The sequence below is a fragment of the Notothenia coriiceps genome, unplaced genomic scaffold, assembly GCF_000735185.1.
Source record: "Notothenia coriiceps isolate Sejong01 unplaced genomic scaffold, NC01 NC01_scaffold00037244, whole genome shotgun sequence".
NCBI classification, from domain to species: Eukaryota; Metazoa; Chordata; class Actinopteri; order Perciformes; family Nototheniidae; genus Notothenia; species Notothenia coriiceps.
The window spans coordinates 16,481,223-16,505,480 of NW_011369945.1; the positions used below are offsets into that span (position 1 = coordinate 16,481,223).

Consider the following 24,258-nt stretch of genomic DNA (forward strand, 5'->3'; position numbering starts at 1 on the left):
GGGTGGCGGTTTATAACAAAAATCTTTTCACAAAGTCCAACATATTTTTTGTTTCTCATGCTTTCAACAACCTTGCTCAGGTTGCCTATTGTTAGAGATGCTGTTTCCAAAGAGACTGTCCAGATATTGTATTGCACTTTTTTTACTTTAGTATACTCTTCACTTTTGGTGGAAGAAGTATTCAGATATGCTACTTTAGTAAAACATAAACAATATCAGAATTAAAGTAAACGCTGAGCATTAGAACCTATAATAAAATATAATATTTGGGTGATTTTTATATGTAGCCTACTAGCTGTCAAATTAATGTAATGGAGTTAAAAGAAGCTACAATAGTTTGCTGTTAAATGGAGAGGAGTAAGGGTTAAGTTTGCCATTAAAAGGAGAGTATACTCAAGTGCCTTAAGAATTGTTCTTGAGTAAACGTACATGTAGTTCAACAGTGTGTTTTATATAACTTTCTTGGCTATAACGGCTAACGGTCAAATAATTTAGTAATTGTTCGCTACTTTCCATTAGCTAATGATGATAAACCCATTCATATCAATAACCAAAGATATAAAACAAGATTATTATGACGGTGGGTTTAGTTTGTGTCTCTCAGGCGATTTATTTAAGACTTAGACCGTACTGTTATGTTGGTTACATTTGATTAAAACGGAGAGTTGGGCTAACGCTAGCCATCTCAAGGAAAACATTTCTAATGCTAACATTAAACGTCAAAATGTGCTAAAAACACTTACCACTGTACCTCCAGGTGCAGAACAAAACATAATCCCCGGGATGCATGATGTACTTCTTCTCTCGGTGGATGCATGATATATACATTTTAAAGAATGTAAGCCTGACCTCAAATAATCAAATTAGCCTTGCGTTGATTGCTAATTAAACAAAAAATGGCCACCGGAAGTGACATAAACAGTGTGCTTGTTTCATGCGTTACCAAAATGTGTAGTTGTAGAATTGCTATTAAAATGACTATATTTAGCTTAATGACATTAAGTACAATATTAATGTACTTTTCCTTAATGTTATATAGTTTGTATTATATTGTAATATGTGTAAGATCGTTAGCTCAATTCCATGCTGCCATCTTGGTTTGGTTTAAGAAGTTAAAGACATGGATGTATGGTTGTTTAAATATTCTGATAATCATATCATACTTGCAGGCTATAATTGCTCAGAATGTGGATAAAATGTACATGAAAAACGTGCTAATTGAATACTTAATTATAACTTTGAGATTGACAAGAGATATATGAATTGAAGACACATGCAACCTGCAAGAACAATGGTTTTATCAAATGTTTAATCGTAATGTGATGCGTAAACATTGAAAAAAGAAAACAAAGAACACTATGCACGAAACATAATCTTACTTTACTTTTACCTTCCCATTCTATTTATTCACCTTATATTTTCCTTTTTGATTCCATAATCATAATGGAAATCATATTGAAGAAAAACAACACAAGAATAAGAGGTTGGATTTTATTTAGTCCACTTTTAAAATTTACATTTTCTGTCGAGATTCATTAAAAAAGATAAAGCATCATCAGCTTTGCAGTCCGTATCACAAAGACACTGCAATAAGGAAAGAGTGAAGTAGAATGAAGATGAATTAGTAGGCACATTTTTCAAATGATACATGTAATCTAATTGATGGCAAAAATATGTACAGCAATGATTTTATCTTGTGGTAGCACATGCTTGGGACAGAGTGAGAGTTCACAGGTTAGTAAAGCACAGATTTATGCAGACATAACGATTTATTCACTGTCTATAAAAGATGTATCAAGTTGACCACACGAGGCAGTCAATTTCCCAAAACTGTATGCAGTTTAATTTTAAATAAATTAAACCTAAGAAGAGAGAGAAATGAGGAATTTCAATGAACTTGTGAACTAATTGGGCGCTTGTCAAACTAAGCACTTTAACAGACGTAAGCTAATGTTCCTCTATATGAATCAAGAATACTGATCTAAAAGTGGACACGACATCCACCTGATGAAATACCTTGAGAAATAAATTAGAAATGGATAGTTGTATTATTAGTACCTGATTTTCTCTCTCTCTAGCCTTAGTTTGATACCTTTGCATAACTTATAGAAAACCTGTCACGTTCTTTTAAAAACTCACAGTAATTCATTCATTAATCACAAGTCCTGATACCACCTAAGACAGGCACAGGATTCTACCCTGCAGAATCCACATACCTTCGAGTCAAACACGCTGGATATTCCATACAAATAAAAGGACACTTTTCATGTTTATATACATAACACTTTTGTACAGTCTTTGCACTTCCATTATAAGAGATTGAAGCATCTCCATGTACAAAGTAAATGGACATCAAATCATGTTCAGTGGATTAAACCTTGAATTCAAAGCTTAAATTGAGCACTTGGTTACATGTAAAATGATCAAGTTCAACTGCCTTTGCATTGAAAAAAATTCAAATATGAAATTCTGTCGTACTGGGTTATCTAGGGAATCACCTGAAGTATTCCTAGACACAGATTGGGATCAGTTTCTGCCATCCAAACATATTCTGGTGGAATTTTTTTAACGGACCGGTGACCATAGAAACTTCACTCTGCTCAAACAGGAGAAACTGAAAATCAACACTGTTAACAGCTATGCTAAGTAGTGTTGCATTGATAAAGTATTTTGATCATGTTATCAAGTGATTTCACTTACACTCCAAAACAACATCAAACAGCATTATATTTTAAGGAAATGTTAACTGTGGATCATCCCACCGGCCATTGAAAGGTGTACAACAGAATCAATTGAATCCAATAAAGAAGGCAGTGAATGTTCAAAGTTTGTGAGTCTGCTTTAGTCAAACCCAGTCATTCCACCTGCTTTCATACTGCATACAGCTTATACCTGGCTCACACCACTTCCTACAACTGTACACACAGTGCTGTTCTAGGCCTGACAGCAGTGTAAACTAAACACAGTTTAGTGGCTATGAAGCTCCACTGGCCCCTCCACATTAAGGATTTTGCTCAGGTGGAACGTGACAACTGGACCATCCCAAAGCACAAACTGGAGCCTACACTAGTTTAAAAGGCTCAACGGTTTTGGGGTTCAGAGGGTGATTCGGGGGACAACAAGGTCACTTGGGTCCCTTGGAAAGGGTGTCTGTCTCTGTGGATTGGCGGCCATCGTTCCAGGCCTCCCGGGTGCTCTTAAGGGCTTGTGTTCGTTGCTGGTCCACAACCACGTAGTCAACACGCTCATCCGACACTACAATTCCAGTTCCATTGCTTTTCATCTGAAGAATGAAAAAACATGAAGGTTGGTCCTAATTTAAACCGACTTGTGTAAAATATGTCTCAGGATGAGGGGGCTGATAAACTCCTACCTTCCTAGGTGGGGTAGACTTGCTGGGGTCAAGATCCAAATCCAGGTACTCCACCTGTTTGTCTCCCTTCGGCTTCACCTTAGGGCTGCTCCCACCATCCACAGTCATGGGGGCGACAAGCTTCATGTTCTATATAAGCCAGGGAAAAAATGTTATTGACTGAAGAAAAATACTGAGCTAGTGAAAGTGTAAGAGCATTCATATTTTTAGTATTGTCACAATAACCATAATTTGGATGCTAATATTGTAACAAATTAGATTGATTTGATTTCACAAACAGTTGGTACTTTCACAAAGTATGTCCTGTGAGCCCAAACTGCATTCAAAACATATTACAAAGTTGCAAATATGGGTACAGATGGGTTGTTTACATTAGTCAGAAAAAACTGGAGCGAGTAAGGAGCAATTATGCTACTTAGATGAAGTGTCCATTATAAAAATAGATTTGTTTGATCAATGAACATATTTTCATGTAGCTGGTCAAAGTGTGTTAGCTGAAGCCTTGGATGCATCATTATGCTGATACAGCAATTATAATTGGCATCAAACGGGCCAAAACTCTAAAGCCGTCCAATGATAAGCAAAGCGGATCAGATTTGAATTTTAATTCTGAGGTTATAGTATATTTATATTGAATAAAGCAGTGGGTCACTCACACCCCTTTGCGATTTCCTTGTTTTTTTAATATCTTAAGATAAGGATAAAGAGCTTTAGTGTTACTAGAAAAGTAAAAAGGCTGGTATTGTGACAATACTAAAAGGCACAAACAGGGTCAATAGGTAGTGTTAATCTCTGACTACAAGTGAGTGGAGTTATTAGGATGATGACAAAACAAAGATATGTTAGTTGTTATGAACGTCTTTTAAATTCCCTGGTGTGTGTCCAATCCACAGTTTCTAGCTGGTGTTAGGGAGTGATACAAGCAAAACAAAGTATGCCCTATGTACATTCTGAATTTCTGATCCAATAATAACACCCGGTAACCCCTGGTGTTCTGACAGGGCAGGCCATGCATGTCTAACCTCGCAAGCCTGCTCACCTCCTCTATGTTGTCAAGTTCCTCCACCTCCCTCTTTACAGGGGTGATGGGGACTGTGCAGTAGAAGGACTCCTCTCTACACAGAGTGAGAAAAAGCAGTGACAAAGGAAAAAAGAGAAAGAGCAGATGGTCAAGAATAAAATGCAGGGGAAAGAAAATGGATGGAGCCAGAGCCTGGGGAAGTCAAAGGAATGAGGAACTAGGGAGAAAAACATGAGTGGTAAAGAACAGGAAGTCAGCAGACAATATCAAAGCAAAGGTTGGAAAAAGTTAAATTGTTAAAGCAAGAAAATAGTATCTAATAATCTAATACCCAAACTGTAAGAAGAAGATCACCAGATGACAGAAATGTTGTCATATCTGTGTTCAAATATCTATTTCAGCAGATATTAATCAATGACGAAAGACATGTAATTTTGATTCCATTCAAACCAATGCCCAAATGATAAAAGGGGGATCTTTTGAATAACAGTTTGGGTACTGACTAAACAAAACAGGCATTTTTTTTAAAGAACATAATACCGGAAATGTGAAAGAACAAAATAGGGAATAAAGAAAGCAGAGCAGCAGAACAAGGGGAAACTGCAAAGAAAAGAGTTTGAGTGGCGAGGAGTCCGTCTGCAGCGAACAGTCATTTGTCCTCAATAATGTTTGCCTTAAGGCGAGGAGTAAGGACTGCAAATGGGATTTCTAATTCACAACAATTACAGCTTAACATTCTGGGAGGCATGGTGTTTAACCCCGATTGAAAAGTCTGACTCTTACTAAATCTCTACTCTGTCAATGTTGGATCTTCGTCTTTGTAAATGTCAAATATATTAATCATTTAAAATAGGTTCAACACATCAGAAAGAGGATCAAAATCAAATCACACATTTTGGAATTTTTTTCTGTATCTTTGATTATCTTCAATTTGAGGATAGAAAGAATAATCATGCAGCTTCTTATATCAGAGGATAGTTGTGTGTTACATACTGGTTCATCTGTGGACATATTAGAGTCCATGGCTACATAAGTCTCATCACATTCCTCGGAGTCAGTGCTGGAGGCCGTACTATGCACTGACGGCGGTCTCACTGCTGGCATTGGAAACCTAGAGAGACTGAGCAGCATTCACAATGTTTACACACCGACTTCCAGGAAAATACACTCTCTGCTGAACATCAAATATATTACAGACATAACCGCCACAGCTGTAAACCACTGCGGCAAAAAGAGTCCCTGCAGGACGAATAACAGGAATAGAACTTATCCCAGATAAGACAACGAAGGGCATTCAGTATAACGTAGCTCTGGGACATATCCCACAATGGTTTTATATGAGCAGTGCTACGGTGGTCACAGGGTGAACACAGTAATGCATGAAGTGTTAGTACCTACTCATTTAGGTTATTGTATTCACTACAGAAGGGAATGTTCACACCAGATAATATAATTACAAGAAGAAAAAAAACACTTGTTGGTAATATGGCAGATATTGCACAACATTTCTTTAACAACATCAGTTGCCCAGTCTCTTGGATATGAAGTGCAGGAGTTTATTTTTTATTGAATTGTGCCTTGTGAAAAAAAAACACATTTCCCAACTCAAGTGAAACTAAAAAAGGGAATACAAACTGGCTGATGAGAAAAGAGAGTAGTGTGAACACGCCCTTAGTTGTTAGAAAAATTCTTAACCATGAAAAATGTTGCAGAATATTTGAGATACTTACTCCCGAGCAAAGGATCGTGTGACAGGCGAGCGGATCGGCGTGGAGGGCTCCTCCCACTCTGGCAGAGGTTTGATCTCTAGAGGAGCGGGTCTTCCTGAAGGTACACATCACAGTCAGTCACTGCACACATGCTACATGACTGCAATGCTGACAAATGCATAGACGTCGTATATAGTGGGAAATAAACAACCCTTTGTTTTTTCGTTATTTATTGTGTTTAAGTGCAGCTCAAAAGCTAAAACAAAAACTGCATAATAAACGCAAGGAAGCTTTTATGTTGAAAAACAAATCTGTGTTGAACAATGACAAAAAGCTACAAAATGTAAAATTCTGTTTGCACATTAAAATTCCAAAGCATTTTCCAGCAATTTATGTCTAATTTAAATCAAAATATGTCCTTTTCACAAGGGGGTCTTTTCTGCTGGAAACTGTGTTTAGACTTTTGTAGCAAGAACACAACTTTTGCTTTAGTATTGACATTAAAGTTGCAGTTAAAGTTTTTCACATTTGCTTGGGGTATAGGGATAATTTAGCCAAATATGACAACGTAATTTTGTAATTGTTTTAATAAAGCAGGTAGTCATCTGCCAGTCAATACTTTATGTACACACACCGGAAAGATCATCACTATGAGTTTCTCTTTCATTAGATAGTATCATTGTTCAATTTCCTTCTGAAGAGCTATCTACTACTTTCACCATGCAAGTGTTTTCTGACTATAATTATTTTGTTGCGACTACATGTAAATGTGTATTTTGGAAGCACAACATGTAAAACAAAAAAAAACACAAAAAGAAATGTTTGGGAAGAGAAATGTTAGTAACTTGCTATACTGTGTGTAAATAGTCACATCTGAATAAGGGGATATTTAAAAGGTAATTTGAACATTTTATTCTTAGTTTAGTCATGTTGTGACTAAGAATGCAATCCACCGAGCATGAAGTGCACGCTCATTCCCTTCCTGCTAGGATTTAAAACAATAAGACTGGATTAATGCAACAGCTCTGACACCCATGTTATATTCTTAAAGCTATTTGGGTAGCTCTGAGTGGATGTGCTCATCACAGACAGCAAGTATTAAAGATAGGGTTTAATTGAGTCTGGCTTGCACACAGTTTATCTCTTATAGAGCCAACAGACCTGAAAACAAGATGAATCCAACAGCATGCAGAGAGTCAGGATGAAGTTTGGACAGGTCAGAGAATGGAAAGTTTTCACGTACACAATGGCAGTTCAGTGTGGAGTACCTACCCTTGCGTCGTCCTCTCGGGAATTCACCTACGGTTTGAGAGTCGGTTCGCTCTAAGACAACACCTTTTGCTCTTATTATTTTAGGACTCTGACCTGATTGGTAAAAAAAGACTTTGCTTATTATGATATTTTTGGTGATCACAACAAATTAGCCCTGCAGTAACCACTGCCCCGCCATGCAAAGCGACAGACAATACTTTTTTCAGAAGAAAACTACACCCAACACAACCAATCACCTCATTGTGCAGTTAATAAGAGGAAGATTGTCATGACAACAGCAGAACCATAATGCCCAACATGCACCTCACTCCATGCACCAAGGCTTCCCACACAAAGACTGACATCACAGCTGTGCATGCACGACAAGCTGTGTAGAAGCACTGAGAGTACACGGAGAAATTACGCCATGTTGAGAAGAGCACATGGACGAGACACATAACTCTTCTACATCAACACAGTAATCACAGCAACCTAAATATATCACAATCTCAAAGTAGGATATCTAAATGTCAGTGTAATCACAAATCACAGTGTTAATACATGAAAAGCCGTTTGTTGGACTTGACCACAGATGTCAAAGGCATGACAAAGTACGGTTAAGAGAACAAAGCACAAATAAGATGAAGCTGGTGATGGGTTGAGTTAGTCCAGATTACAGAGGAATATAGCATGGCTCATGACAAATAAAGATCAAAAGTAAAAATCAAGAATTTGTTTATTTATATGTTGTTGTATACACTGTGTCTTTTTGTGTACAAGCTACTCATGACTAACTTTGAGTTGAAGTTTGAATTTGTTTTATGTCAACAAAGAGGAAATAAAAAAACAGGGTGACTTGACAATATGAATGTGAGAGGAAGTGATAGATGGCAAGAAAACTGAAAATGACAAGGTCCACAAGTACAAAGGCATCATCATTTTTGCTGTCATACTTTCCTATAAATAATGGATCAAGAGCCAGAGGCTTACATTTGAATTTCCTTATTTCCAGTTATGGCTTTTTTGTGATATTAGAATAATGTCCTTGAACTAGTTGGCCTGCAGTTTGGTAGTAAGATTATTTCAAGTAATAAAACTCTCTTAATAACTTAAGGACATGGCAGTGATGAGATGATGCAAGCCACATTCGGAGATGACTGTCTCAAAGGTCACAGAAAAACAACCACATGTGGTGCATGGGAGGATGCCCGACAGGGAGCTGTTAAACTCCATTTTTTTCTTCAGTGACATTAACAGCCCTGCCTTTTAGTTTGTCTACGTGATGACTCGCCGTCTCCCTGACATTCTTCCATTCTCTGTGTCTCTTTGCCCATTAATCAGCCTTTCAATCTGCCGAGATTGTAATTCCCCTTGCTATTAGGTCTTTCATCAAAGAGCTCTATTCAGATGAGGGGAACAAAGGGGACGGAGGTGACCACTCCGGGCTTCGGTCACTCCATGGCACAGGGACCAGCCCCCTCCAAAACGCTCTGCAGGCCTCTTGAGCTCGGACAAAAGTGCTTTTGACAAGGAGCTTACTGTGTTGGATGTAAGAGGATGTAGCAGGCAGGGCTCTAAAACTAATTTATCAGGAGATGATATAAGATGTTAAAGGACAAGCATAGAAGAAGATAAAAGGTATTTAATATGCCAAACCAGAGGTCGCGTTAACCGAATATTTTTTCCGTCTGACGTTTTTTTTTATTAACAATGACGGAAACATTTGAAAGCAGTCCGTCATTTTGACAGATTAGAACAAACTCGGAACAGCGCCAAAGCTTCCCCGCAGCGAGGCTCCGGTGTTATGCCCGCCAAAATGGAAATGATATTGTTTCCAAATCTAACTTTGCCGTACAAATCATTGAAATGTCTGGGAGTTTTTGCTTTACGCTGTGCGCGCTCCCGCGAGGTGCAGTGGGCATGCATAACACGGCATAACACCGGCGCTAACAGTTCACGAGCGTGCGTCAACCCCCGTCCCTCCGTTGACAGTTCACGAGCGTGCTCTCTCTCTTCCCCCCTCAGAGTTGTGTACAGGGTAGACCGACGGGTAATAATAGATTTTGACAGAAATGTTACGATCCTGTCAGTCAAAATGACGGGCAGCGAAAAAAGTATAGCGCTACCTCTGCACCAAACAAACCAAGGGAGACAACATTAGATTGTTCCAAAAGAAAAGTTAGAGAGAATGGTTGGAAATGATGAAACGCTGTACAGATGGCTTTGTGACCATGAGCCAGCACTGTGAGAATAACAGCCGAGTGTGAGAGGAAGCACGGTCAGTTTGTGCATTAGTCGTGAACACTGAACATACTGAGACAAGTTTAGTGCAACAATACACTTCAGCACACATCAACCCCACAGCAAGGAACAGCTACAGGTGCATGCACAGCCGCTGTCCTCTCACCTTTGCGGTCAGGTTTGAGATTTCGGTCCACAGGCGGGGGCTGGCAGTCACTGATCATTGGCCTGCGAGGAGGGGTCTTTGGACTGGAGCGGAAGCCCATGTGGGCGGGCGGAGGGACCTGCTTCCCCAGGGAGGAGAACTCCATGGTGCTCGGGGTCATGGGCACATAGTTGGTTTCGTGGATGGGCTCCGACAAACTGCCGGAGTGATGGTGTGACGGGGAGTTGGCACTCATGGGGACATAGTTCTGGTCCACCTCCTCTGTGGACTGGCTGCCCACTGGCATCATCCCTTTGTTTTTCTGAGGGGGACAAGTCATACATGTGTTCACAAGAAGAGGACAGATATAGCTAGTATGAGGCTGCCTCTAAACTCTCTTATTTATATTTCAAATACAAACGATATTGTGCACGGGCAGAAATGCTAAAAATAGTGTCCGAGTGCATGTTATCGTTTAGGGAGGGACATAGACCACTTGTTTTTAGCACGCCCTTTTCATGCATTATAATAGTAGTAAGAAATTACCCAGAAACACTGCATTTCTAAGGCTTGCTTATGCAGCAATGCATTATGCTAATGAGTAGCAATAATACAAAAAAACTAATATCGTACTATAAGTGCTTAGCATTAACTGCCACACTAGGATTCTTCTAATCTCCATTACATTACACTAGTCTGCATACTGGGCCAGAGATTACAATGCATATATTAGGTATTATAAAAACAGCTAAGAAGATCTGAGCTTTATTGTTAGCAAGTCATCTGCATTTTAAAAATGTTATGTCTCTACTAACAACTACAATCAAAACATCCATAGCCATTACAACCAGGGTTTCTTTAGCAGGCAGCAACTACTCGAAGCACACCAGTGTTCTACATCATTTGAGTTTACTGTATAAAGCCGTGAACCTTGAAACAACACTTACAAAGTAGCTGTTGAAGCTTTCGTTGAAGTCAAATGAGCAGCTTTTCTCGGTGGGGAATGATCGAGGAATGTCATAGCAATCCTGGGAACCAAAGTCTGCAAAAAACAAATACATTTACCAAATATGTTCTAATACATTCAACATACTCTAGCTTTATCCAGCTGCATACGTTACATTAAGAGTGTTATCAGTAAATGTAAGGTAATGCAAACTATTTGTTTTTATATCAAAGCTTTCTGCTGAACTTCGAGCCCCTTTATGCTATAATGCAAACAATACACACAACACAGGCATATTTAAAACACCGTTTGTGTTTTCATGGAGCTACAAACATTGCTTATTCAGTGGGATAGAGCTCAGCAGCTATACAGTACGTAATGGCTCTGCTGTGTAGCACATTGTTATTGTTTTTGTATTCTCATTAAGCACTGCTGATACAGTCGCTAATGCATTTCTCTTACGACCACAAGAACAACAGCAGTGCTAGGAAACGCTTGTACAGCAAATGAGAGTGTCAGCTGAAGGAGACTAAGTGGGGGGAGAACCAGACAGGGAACTAACTGCTTCCAAGGAAGCAAAATTACAGTTACAAACGGGTCAGATGATAGCCAGGGTTTGTGTTGTCCAAATGGGGCACATTATCCACCAATGTCATGATTCTTTACAGTGTATTTCTATTTTGGTTCCCCTAACCCTGGTCTGCTTATTTGTCAGTAAGAGAGAATAAATTAAGCCTTCAATCTAGAATTAAGTATGGGAGGGAAATCCTCAAGAGCTTTATCGTCATTTAGTGTGAACTCACAAAACACATCATCTGATGAGCCTGGGATATTCTCCATTTCTGCAATGACAGTTTGAAAGCTGTTTAAAAGTTTAGCACAGACACGCCTGGCTTCTGTTGGGTTTTGTAAACAATTATCTTGTCACTAATACACCCGTAATGACATTAGTCACCACAAGAGGGAGAAGTATGAGGAAGATGATTATTTAGTGTCTTTAATTACTCCATTAGTTTCTTTCCTTTTCCTGAAAGCTAAGGTAATCTAATTAAAGCCATTCTACAAAAGAAGTTGTGCATTGAATTAAGGTTGGAGCTAGAAATGTAACATTTCAAATGTTTTCAAAGGTATCTCTCGTCTCTGGTTTGCCAACCAAATTCCTAAATAATCAAATGCCTTGTGAGTCAAGACCTGCGATGATGACATCTGCAGGAAACCAAGGGCTCTTATTTTGGGTCTCATTCTGATCAGTTTGAATAGACTGTGAACTGAACAGAAGATTGAGTGTGAAATTGCAGCTAAAATAAACATGCCAAGAGCTCCTACGGAGAAAACAGTAAAAAATACTCACATAAAAAGCTGTGAAAATCTGAATAAAGTTTATGAAAAGTATCACTGCACATAAGGTTAAAGATTTATAGAATAAATAGGCTTTATGTAACCCTAACCCTTCCTTTTAAATACAAAGTTGTATTATGATTTAAATATTCTTAAGACCATAAATCATACTTTTTAATGTCATAGCAGATTTCCAAAGCACGGGAAATCTCTACTCCCAACTAGAAAACAAAGTGTCCCCGACACAAACCTTTGCGGAGGCGTGAACTGTCCACAGTGCCAATAGTGTTGCTGCGTAAAGGCTTATTCCCAGCACTAGTAGGCACACAGTAGTTTCCGTCCGTCTCTGACGCTGAGCGAGGCACACAATAGGTGTCCGTAGGTGAGCGCTCAGCAGGGGGGGGTGGGGGTCCTGAGGTGGAACTGAGCGAAGGCTTTGGTGGTCTGGGAGGGGGAACTACATCTCCCCCACCCTCTGAGCCTCCTACCCCCGTCGACATTGACAAAGTGCGTGGCACCTGGTAGGTAGAGTTTGAGCCCGGTGTAGGCGGGATATCGTAACTGATGGAAAGGTTACGCAGATGTGACTCCATGGAGGGTTTCCGCGTTGGTGTGTTAAAGACGTACAGCTCCGAGCCATCAATGCTGTCTGGGTGGGCCGGAGGGGAGGAGGCCGACTTGGGGAGCAGCACAGTGTCCTGGGAGTAGCTGCGAGGGAGGTGGTAAAAGCCGCCGTCGGTGGAGAGCGAGGCACCGCGTGATGGAGGCGAGTCGTAGATAGAAGAGGCGGAGGCGGGGGCCGGGTGCTGCGGGAAGAAGCCGTTGTGCGAGGTGTGTTTCGATGAGGAGGTGGAGGAGGTGGGCGTGCGGTGAGAGGGGAGGTTGTCGTTCAGGTCTGTCTCTGACGAGGTAGACTTGGAACACTCAGCATGGGCTCTAGGAAGAAAATACACATACGAGGAGGATTGAATATTAACAGCTGATTTAGGAGAGACAAGAAATTCACTGAGTCATGGTTAGCCTTCAGAGCACTGTCTGCAAAACATGGTTAGTGACATTCAGTTTGACATTTTACACTTATAACTAATCTGAGGCACTTCTAGCCATACAAGTAGGCCTTGGAAATATATATAGTAATAATATATTAATGATGTTATATGAGACTGGATATTGTCTTGGATATCGTATTATCGGATGTATTTAGAGGACTTTACCCAATAACAGATATATATATATATATATAGAGAGAGATATTTTGATATTTCATTTTCTTCATATTGTCCAGCATAACATTTTAGCATCTCTTACTTGGGTCATGTGAAGGTGTCTGTAGATGTTGGGTAAATGCAAAACATGCAGGCAATGATAACATCATTGCAGTGTTAGGTAAGGTTTTCTGAAGATGGGCTAGTTGCAACACATTCAAACGCTTCAAAACAAGCAATAACCGTCTTCTTCAGAAGCCATGTAATTCTTCATTTTAGTGAATGAAGTGCTTGTTGATCTCGTTTTTTTTGTAATACACGTGCATGTAGCACTCCAAACAAGCAGGCAGTTCCAGTTGGAGGGCTGGGCACTCACAGTCTAGCCTGGGAGGGAAGAGTCTTGCTCTCACAATTCTCCAGGAGCAAATACTCCGGGTCTCCCTCCAATGGAGGGTGGAGCTGCACTGAGCTACACACCACACAGAGAGAGGGGGACCAGAGTGGCAGTACAGAAAGAATAAATGGGTTGGAAAAAATACAGAGGGAAGCTTATGTCTTAGAAGAGCACTCTAGAAAGGTGAATACAGAGACTCATACATATAATAAGCAGACGTTGACAGAAGCTCACCTGTTGGGGTCAGGCTTCTTGCTCTCACAGTTGACCAGCCACAGGTAGTCCTGGGGCTCCTCTGAGCTGGACTGAGAGTCAAGGTGTCGCACGCTGACTGGCTGGTATGGGGGGGGTACACTGGTCAGCATTGCTGCTGGGCCGAGGATGTGACCCAGAGCTGGGTGTGGGGGGGTGTCCACCACCAGGCCTCCGATGGCTGACTGGTGAGCAGCTTTTGCTGCCTCTGCAGGAGAGAGGAGACGGCCGGGTTAATTCCTCTTAAGAGTCTATTCTCAGACCTTCAGTATACCAAACCTTACAATACAAGGTTGTTTTAAAAGAGAACTATAGAGGATGATCACATATTAATACACTTTTTAGATGAACTGTTTCACAACAAATGCCATATGATGAATGAATTACAGATAGTTTTGATTGTCATCAAGCGACAACATTGATGACAAAAGATTAGATGCCATCAAGATCTGTCAGACTGGACTCAGCAGATATCAGTGATTGACTGCTCTGGCTTATTGTTCATTGGCTTTGCGGATATTAATCAGGGGAGGGAATGTCACACATTAAAAATGATATTCAGCCAGACATAGGTCCAACATCAACATGATGTTGAAGCATTCATCAGTCCCTTTACTCACTTCAGATGGACTCATTAAATCCAGTTTACTTCTTTGGCCTATTTATTTTTTTACCCCTTTTACTGAATTTACTACAATTGTGTGGATCTTATTATACACGTGATGTTAGATTTCAATCATCGAATTTTGTTTACCTATTGCAGTGGTTCCCAAAATGTTTTCCCTTAAATGACCCCTTTCGTATCATTATCAAAATAACGACCCATGGCGATGTGATGTTTTATGGGTATTTCATATTCTATTCAATGCATGAGTACAAAATGAATCACCTATGGCTCCGACTGAACCCCTACTCATCTCAGTAGGTCGGGCCCTGCTCTCACTCTAAAGCCCATTGAGACGGTGCAGGTGATGTTGGTGATATAAGGCAGAAAGTAAACAGTAAGCTGTTTGCTAACGTCAACTTTGGCTGAGTAAACTTGTCTTGCACCCAAGCTGTTTCCTAGCAACCCAATTCCAATGTAATAGCCTATAGTCCCCAGACTGACACCACATCAACTTTATATCTCTTTAATATCCGAATGTTTGTGTGTAAACTCTCTCTGATCCAACAACAACTTGAGGACATGTCTCAGGTATCACTTTAGAATAGTTTAACTCCAAATCAAAGCTGTTTCCTTGCAGCTTAAACAACAAGTGCTAAGAAACCACAATAATCTATAACCTCACTTTCCTGAGGGAAATCAAAACGTGTTCAAATACAGTACACAGTCCAGCTGGAGGGGAAGGACATGATACAAGTGTGATCAGTGTGGGACAAGATGCCCTAAATAACACTGGCACCGACAGCCAATGTCAAGTTGAAACACACTTGAGTCATTACTGTGAATGTACACGAAGAACACCATCATGACTTAGTGTTTCCAACCTACTTTACTTAAAACAGGGGTGTCAAACTCAAGGCCCGGGGGCCAAATCCGGCCCGTGACCTCATTTTATGTGGCTCCACAAGAGCTTGCAAAGAATATAATATGTTTATTATACGATTACATNGGGGTGTCAAACTCAAGGCCCGGGGGCCAAATCCGGCCCGTGACCTCATTTTATGTGGCTCCACAAGAGCTTGCAAAGAATATAATATGTTTATTATAAGGTTACATGCCGATTAAGCACGTTGCCCATAAACTACATGTCCCATAATGCATCTCAAATTTGACTTTTTTTCTCAGAATTAGACTTTTTTTCTTCAAAATGTTACTTTTCTTTTTCATAATGTCACTTATTTTTTTTGATTTTGACTTCTTTTCCAGAATTTGGCTTTTCTTTTTAAATCCTTTTTGTAACATTCTCACTGAAGAGACTTATGAAGTTATTACCATCTCCGATACTAATCCAATGCAGACGGCAATAATGTAATATAATACATTATTTTATATTAAAGGGGACCTATCATGCAAAATGCACATTTGTACGTCTTTTATACATGAATATGTGTCCCTGGTGTGTCAGGGAACTCACCAAGTGTCAGAAAACACAACCCTCTCTCTTTTCCTCCATACCCAAATCTCTAAAAACGGGGCTGCAACGGAGCTGATTATTATTTGAATTTTTCTGATGTCAGAAAAGGGGTGCTCCGCCTATATGGGCAACTCTCCACCTATCAGGGGAATGAGAGACCGCTCGAAAGCGCTGGAGACGCTGTAGTACATCTGCCAGGCCTGTAGGTGGCGCTGTAGTCTGCCACAAAAGCAGAATCAGCCCTTGCAAAAACAGGGCTGGAAAAGAGCAAATAGAGTGAAATGAGGCATGGCTAAAATGCATGATCTGTTTGGTATAATTTTGAGAAAAAAAACTTCACAGACATGTTTTATATAGGTATGGCCCTACAATATATGTTTCAAATATAGCATGATAGGTCCACTTTATATGTATTTTTTGTATGTATATAAAACTGGCCCTTTGACTGCAACCATGATGCTAATGTGGCCCGAGATGAAATTGAGTTCGACACCCCTGACTTAAAAGCTTCATTTGTTCGTTAACAGTGTGAATATGGTGTTTGCCTTCAGAATCCCACACACTTCTTCTCAGACAGAATGTCCTCAAGGTCTCCGCTTTGTCCCACACATATCAGCGTCCTCTGCAAACCCTTCTGCTTGTGCTGATTGTTTGTTAAATATATCTGTATTCATACCACATCTTTCTACATCTGCTCCCACTCTCTAACTGACGTGGTTTTCTCTTACACAAGGTCTCCTTTTTTCCCTTCTTTTATAAGCTCTCTCTCTTAACACTGCATCATTTCCCCTCGCTCTCCTCTTCTGCTATCTCCTTCCCCTTTTCACATTTGTTTGTTGAAGCTGTGAGTACTGATTCATGCAGGAAAAGGGAAATTCCCCTCTGCTCATACTCCTCTATACCTCCTACACCATCTTTCAGAGCCTTCCACCCCTGGCCCTCCTAATGTTCCCTCCTCTAATATCTGGCCATCCATTAAACACTCTAGCGTGGCCACACACACATCAGAGGACTGGGAGTTGGGTCTCACACGTAGAGGAGTGCAGCGAGCGCAGAACGGCGAGCCAAGGACATTCTTTTGTAATAAGAATTGTGTGAAACGCAATATCTGCAAGGATATTTGCCTTTAGAAGTTTCTCCTTGAAGGGAATAAATGTTTTTGTTTGCACATCAGGGTTTTAACAGCCCGTTCCAATAATTGTGTTGAAGAGGTGCCATGAATGTTGTTATCAGGCTTTTCCGGCAACACTTGCTATGTAACAGAGTTGGAGGCACAACAATGTGGAGAAAACGACCTTGAAGCAGCTGTGACTCAGACGCCAGGTTTGAAAGATACATTCTTCTCTCTTGGTGATGTAGCATGTCAGTAAATTTGATCTCATCAGACTCAAATACGCACACACTTAGTTGATAAGGGGGGGGATATATAAGTGCAATTGGGCCCAAAAACAGAGTGGGAAACAACAGTACGCAAACGAGACAGAATGGGAACGATATAATAGCGAAAGAACGAAAGAAGTGAGACTGACGGCCACACAATGCTTTGATTATACAGTATTGGGACAAGGGTAACGTGAGACTTAACTCAACACATGGATCAACACATGGATCATTAGACCTCGGTGAAGAGCTGTGCTGAATAGAGAGAGGCCTTTTGGCACATTCAGCTGGTTCGCATAACTTCTTCAGAAAGAGAGACCAATAAATGGCAATATACGGGATATAGCTTCAAGGTTAGCATTAGCATGTGGCTGATACTACGTTTTGAAACCGTGAATTGAAGGTGAAATGACATGTGGTGTTGTACACTAAACACACTGTCTTTAACCCCTCACGTATTGACGCTGCAATACTGTTATTAGGGAATGTTTAAATAACGACAGACATTAGAATATTGTAAAATAACACCAGAAAAACGACAGGATGTGCTTTGGACCCGCCCCCCGTCGAGACCGGCCAATAGGAGAAGACCACAGATGATAACAGGGGAAACAAGCCAAAAATCGATCTCTTTCACCCCGGCTGACCCCACGCAAACGGGTAGCAGCTGATCTGAGGAGGGGAGCCACACCACTCGCATATTTTCATTTGTATATCATCGCATTATTTCGTTTAATTAAATGCTGTTAACTTTTATAAGCTTCTTTGGACTCTTTTCAGCTAATCCTGGTCTCGGGGTTTAAGAATTCCAAACAAAAGCTTAAGTCTGTTGTGGTTGAGAACTGCTGACATTGCTGATATTTTATCATTTGACCAAACATAAATCATCCACAAAATGACAATGCTTATTCACATCTAGCTATAGTGCTATAAGTAATGCAATCACAGAATGATGCCTCGTATAACAACTTCAGACATGTGAATATATTTGGAGTTGATAGACGACATTTATGAGCAAATTCTTTCACAAAAAGCCGGTACAGTACACAAGATAATTTCAGGCTAATAAAAAGTAATATTTGCGTGTGAATGATGGGTTCCGCCTCTATTGCTCTCCAGACGAACTGTACCAAAGCCTCTGCAAAAGTGATTTGTCAATTCTGCGCCACCTACACACAAAAACTAGATTGCTTCCAACACCAACATCTTGTCCCTTTGCCTACGGATTTTGTTACTGTCACTACTGTTTATAGAAATTACCTATAATACTACTGCCAACATTCACTCAGGTTTGTTCTATAAAGAAACATTGTTTAGATGCATAATGAAATGTAACATTCAGAGAAAGATATCTGCATGGTATGTGGTTAAAAACATTTGCTTTTTTACAACTTTCACAGTCTGTGAAACCTGTTCTGGTGAGGTATAACTTTAAACCTTAGGGACTCATCTGAGACCTGACAGGTTGACACAGTATGTATGGTTGGCAGCAGTGATGTTTGGTTAATCTAACGTCAGCCCTTACCTTCATCAGTGGGGTTGAAGCCACAGATGTCGCAGATGCAGCGAACCCACTTATTCATCTCTTCTTCAGTGTCAGCCACCAGGTAGAAGACACGGTCGATGGTCTTGATGTCGAATATGAAGCTGTGCTCCAAGTCCTTCTTGTTGAACGTCAGCCCAGCGTCCACCTGAAGCAACAAAAAACAGATGACTACAGATTAACAAATAATACGTTGACCTCCGCCTAATCGTGATTCGAATTTACTCGATGAATTTGCTATCTGAAAATGTTTGCATGCTGGAGTGTTAGCAAAGACATAGCCAAGGGCTTTAGAGAAATCTAACTTTAAGTATTATTAGTAACTTACAACCGTATTGATTAACACCTTCTGCTTTTTTTCAATTGATGAAAATATTCAAGTTACATATATAAGCCAAGTCAAAGTTAAGGTTAAAAAGAAATATCATCACAAGCTGTGATTTTTTTATGTTACACATGTATTTGTTTTATGGGGAAGGGCTGGTTCAATCAAATATCAATGCAAGCGCCATGCCAACATGGGGATAGTGTCTCTTCAGTTCGGCAGTGATCAGGAACCATACCTGCTCACACAAGTTGAGATCAATAACACGGATGGGCTTCTTAGCGTGGTCATTCTTGTAGTACTCCAACACGTCTGGATCTCCTGTCAGACGGCCACTGCGAAGAACAAACCACCGCTTCTTCCATGCCTGTAGAGAAATGAGGCCAAAGGTTAAAAGTGTGTTCGCACAATGACTGATCCATTCCTGACTGACCACTGACTGGCCAAATGCTTTATTTTTCAAGTTGAGCCAATTTGTCTCTGTGTGTATTCTCCACCAGCTGCACTGCCCTCACTGAAGAAATACTGAGAGCAAGGGGGAAGAGGCCCGCAACCAGAAATATGCGTCTGGGATGACCAGAACAAAAGCCACTTAGTCTGATCGGATCGGGGTGAACAACAAAATCTATAAAGAGAAATAGGCCATTACGTATTTTTTCTTTCAAATGGGATTTGTTGTCTGTGAGAAAAAGGGACAGCAAAATTAGTCTGCAGTGCTTTGTGGTTTAAATATAGGCATAGCAGACAGAGGGAAAAAAAGGCTGAGATGTATGACTTCACTCTGTGTATAAAGAGAGGACAGTTTAGTAAGGAAGTCCTTTTTTCTAAAGCATAATTGAGGAGATAGAGAATGAGTCACCAATTCAGTGATGTATTATTGAATGATATATATTTTTTTTATTTCCCCTTGCACCACTGTTTTTCTAAATAGAGAGCTATTAAAACTCACCATACAGCTTCATAACTTGTTTACATATCGTGCATAGCAGCCATATCATGTTTTCTGTTTAAAAGATAAAGGTCAATGACAGCGAGAGGCTTCTTCAGACTTTTCAAAAATGAATACAATTCTGAAAGAGATTAATTTTGACCCTACACTGACACTGTTCTGGGTCTGGATTGTGTTTACAACCTCAGGGTGTTTGAAGTTATATTTAGATTCCAGCAGGCATTCATTTAAATGCAGACTCAAGAAGGTCATGAACTCTGATGTTGCTGAGTCATGGCAGTTAGGCTGCATGTTTTGATTTAGGGCTCAAAATAAGCACTAGCAAAACTTGTCAAAGCAACTGCTAAAAATGTTTGCAGCATAAAAGAGTCATCCAAAATCTATTTATTCCCTGGGGGAGGTGTATGGACACTTTGTACACGTTCCACCCACCAAATAGTTTAGTACTAGAAAGAAAATTAGATGGAGCGATGAATTGAATGCCAGAAACGTTCCCAGTGCCGTTTTAAAATGCGAGTTTGAAATGTTCAGTGCAACAACAAGCACCACTGAGATCAGACGGATCAGGAAGCATACCAGCAGAGTGTGAGGAATGCAAACTAAGCTTTGGTGTTGTTGTTTTGGGGTACGATTTTGGCCGTATTAACAATGCTGTGGGTGTGGGATTTTTTTTCATCCCTTGGCTGTTTTTCCATCCACAGGGTGTCCTTTGTTAGCTGGCCAAGCCCCTCACTGAGACAGCATGATGAGCATCAGACCTTTCTCTCCACAAACAGGATGAAGAAAACAAGAAGAACGAAAAGGCCCTGCATTGCAAACTGCAGGACATACAGGAATCACATGGACAAAAACACCCAACGAAAACATCCTCCACTGACATATCGCACACACACGTGCAACACATGTTTCACACACTGTAGTTCAAGAGCACTGCATTATATAATCACAAACACACCCACATAGTACACATGAGCCTTACACCTATTAAACCTGCATCCTTTGAGGCACTTAAATACCAAGTTTAACTGTAAAACAACACTCAAGTGTCTGTGTTGTGCTGGTGGGACAAAGACGGAGGGTGCGTGGGGGGGGGGAACCTCTCTCTCCTGCACATGACAAAGCAATCTTGGGTCAAGTTACCCTGCGGGGAACAGAAGGACCGACAGCTTAGGTTACAGCGAGGCCAGGCCCGCCCAGCGCGAGTGTGTTGACAACTGGGTAAGTTACACATGCTGAAGACCGAGGCAAGTGAGACCTGTTTACAAAACGGGTTAACAGCCATGGAGCAGGACCGCCTTTTAACATTCATGAGAAAACAACAGGTAACTTAGAGCTAAGAGGTAAAAACAGAGTAGAGAACCCTATACAAATTGGTGTGCATTAAAATACTTTTTGAATACTTAAGATACTGCATAGTCTGCTCTTTAAGATGTACTTGCAAAAAGACAGGAGGTTGCAGTGTCTGCTCAATTTAAAAATCAAAACCCTTTAAAAACAGCACTTGATAACACGGATAGATCATTGAAACAAAAGGATAATACAATCGTAAGAATATCTCTGAATGTAATATATCACATAAAGGAAATCAAGTGTATAAATCACATAAAGAAGACATTATCATAGAGGACTGCCAAGAGAAGATGAATATAGTGAACAAAAGGAAGACAAACAATAATATATAAAATGAACTGCCTAAATTGTAACATTTGTGTTGCACAATATATATTTGCTCTTACTATTGTTTTATTGGTTGCAACTATATTTTGTAGGGTATCTTTTTCTGTTATATGTATGTATTTTGTGAAGGTCACTTTGTTCAGTGCATCACAAATAAAGTTCAATATATTTCTTTGAAAACATACAACTATAAAAGAGCCCAAGATGAGTAGAGCAAGAAAATATCTAAAAAAAGATTACAGAAAATAGTTCCAAAACTGTTTACTCCTGGGGCGTCCAAGACAAAACGCATTCACATCAGAATATTTGACAATAAGTTATAATAATTTGCACAGAAATAGAATTCCCCAGGTGACAGGAAGCTAGATGCGGATCACAGTTGAAAACATGGGTCTGCAATTCAAAGAGTATCAGACCAGAAGAGAATTAGCTCTCGCTGCTTCTGCTCTGCCACATTAGCATGGTTACAGCATGACAGGCTGTGTGGTAGTGTGAGCATCTCTCCTCCATCTGTGGGCTTTCACACAGCTTCCCTCGTGCACAATTGCACCGTTTTGTACCACTCAATTAGCACCAGATATGTGCAAAGAAATAAAAACAGAATATAATGATTCACACATGAAACCACTACCTAGAGTAACACAAACACAATGCCTAACATCACTGATGATATGACAATGCATAACAAAAGCTTCTCTCACCTGATGCAAGTGATTTTTCATTGACATGCGTAAAGATACTTAATACGTTTATATGCACACAAGACATCAGGAGAGTGGGATAAATCAGGTTAAGGCAGGAAGTCAGAGAACACATTTACATGCAGGGCAATAATAAGGTTACTGTAAAATCCCCATTTGCGTGCAGCTGGTCATTAATTAGATTTCTTTTCTACCTCCCACCATATTTGAAAACCAATGTGGGCAGGTTGAAAGTGTATCAGTGATATGCGCTGCAGCCTGAAGTGATGCTTTGCTTTTTTTGTAACAGCATGTGGACTGACAGCGCAGTGGGAGGACGAGCACTTGAAGTGAGACAACACGGTTTTTTTCTCCAAATGTGTCGTGAAAACCTACAGCTCAAATGATATACGTATACAGACTCATTTAGTTTAGCATTTGTTTCCTTTGCATTTGGACTTTGGAATAATGTAAATGGTATGGAAGGATGCATTCCTACGTATTATTTGGTATCTCTGAGTTGCTTTACCTATAAGTAGTTGAACACTTTGTGGCTAAGACATTTGACTCAAGCATAAAACATGTTTTTCCTCATTAAGTAAACCTAACCCAGCATCACTGAAAACAAATAATCCACTGCTCCATTTCCCCCCAAAACTGTCTTATTTAGCTATAAACAGAAACGTATGGCAACAGAGTCATTTGAAATAATCTAATAATAAGTCTGCACATCTCTTCATGTTTTGGCATTACACTGAATATCAACATGAAAGAACCAGAGGACTTTGAACCCAGAGCTTCATAACACATGCTGCCACGGTGTTGCCAGATGACCTTTGCCAAATACTGAGTTGTCCACCAGTACATACCTCCTGTAAAGACTCATGGAGAACATGATGGGGCATCTAGTCCTGCTTTTTGTTTTGTATATTCCATTGTTAAATCCCAACTGGTCCGAGTCACATTGCAGTACTTAATGACTGCTGGAAACACATACATTCATTCTAGTCAAAGTCTGAAGCGTTCAGCTCACTCATCATTCACAGACCCCACTTCAGTTTGTAGTCGAGTGATCACTGCCCGGCGTTGGGAATGGGACGGCATGGGACGATACTGGACTGGGGTTGGTGGGGGCTTCCCTAGCATGGCAGCTGTCTCCGCCAACCCCTCTCTATCCCCCTCCCCCTGTCTCCAAGCATCCTCTGATAGGGTGAGACACAGGAAGACACCCTCTATTCGCCCACCCAGGGCCTACAGCCTACGGGGGCCAGACAGAGGGGGCATTGAGGGTCTGAGTATAAGAAGATGACAGGGAAGGAAGGGTGGGAGGGTTGAGGGTAGATGCCAACTGAGTGGAGTCACGCTGCCGTCAGAGGCCTCCTGACCCGACATCACTGGGGCGTGACGGAGGCAGAGGTGGAGGACATAAGTAGGTGAAGTGCATGAGGAGGGACAAGTTATTTACACTATTGTTGTTTAAGAGAGGAAACAATGGAAAATACAGAAGGGTAAAGAAGACTAGCTGTCTACAGGATATAGAAACAATAGAAGAACCACACACTGTGAGGTGGAGAGGTGTGAGACTGACCGTTGAGCGGCCCGACCAAGCAAGGAGGCAGAGGCAGAGAATCCAAAAATATAACCCGACAGGGCATTTATTAAATGATCAACCCAATGTTAGATCACACACAATGACACAGACACAATGACACAGCCACAATAAACTGCTCACGTGCCCAGCCTGCGGCCAC

The 24,258-nt window shown here is 40.6% G+C and overlaps 1 protein-coding gene across 9 annotated transcripts; it reads right to left on the bottom strand.

The window, feature by feature from the left end:
• Nucleotides 1-1,477: 1,477 nt before the first annotated feature.
• gab1 (GRB2-associated binding protein 1) lies at nt 1,478-23,570 on the bottom strand. 9 transcript variants are annotated; one of them, XM_010793747.1, is made up of 14 exons: nt 23,377-23,563; nt 19,440-19,568; nt 18,859-19,024; nt 13,858-14,083; nt 13,606-13,698; nt 12,275-12,960; nt 11,490-11,528; nt 10,688-10,782; nt 9,762-10,062; nt 7,376-7,468; nt 6,125-6,218; nt 5,388-5,514; nt 3,374-3,502; nt 1,478-3,283 (listed from the first exon to the last, which is right to left on the bottom strand). In XM_010793747.1, the coding sequence occupies exons 1-14, from the start codon at nt 23,410-23,412 to the stop codon at nt 3,125-3,127; spliced, it is 2,373 nt and encodes a 790-aa protein (XP_010792049.1). In that variant the 5' UTR covers nt 23,413-23,563; the 3' UTR covers nt 1,478-3,124. The 9 variants fall into 9 exon arrangements, with proteins under 9 accessions (XP_010792049.1, XP_010792052.1, XP_010792050.1 ...); XM_010793750.1 differs by lacking the exon at nt 7,376-7,468; XM_010793748.1 differs by lacking the exon at nt 11,490-11,528 and having other exon boundaries at nt 23,377-23,562.
• Between the last annotated feature and the right edge of the window lie 688 nt (nt 23,571-24,258).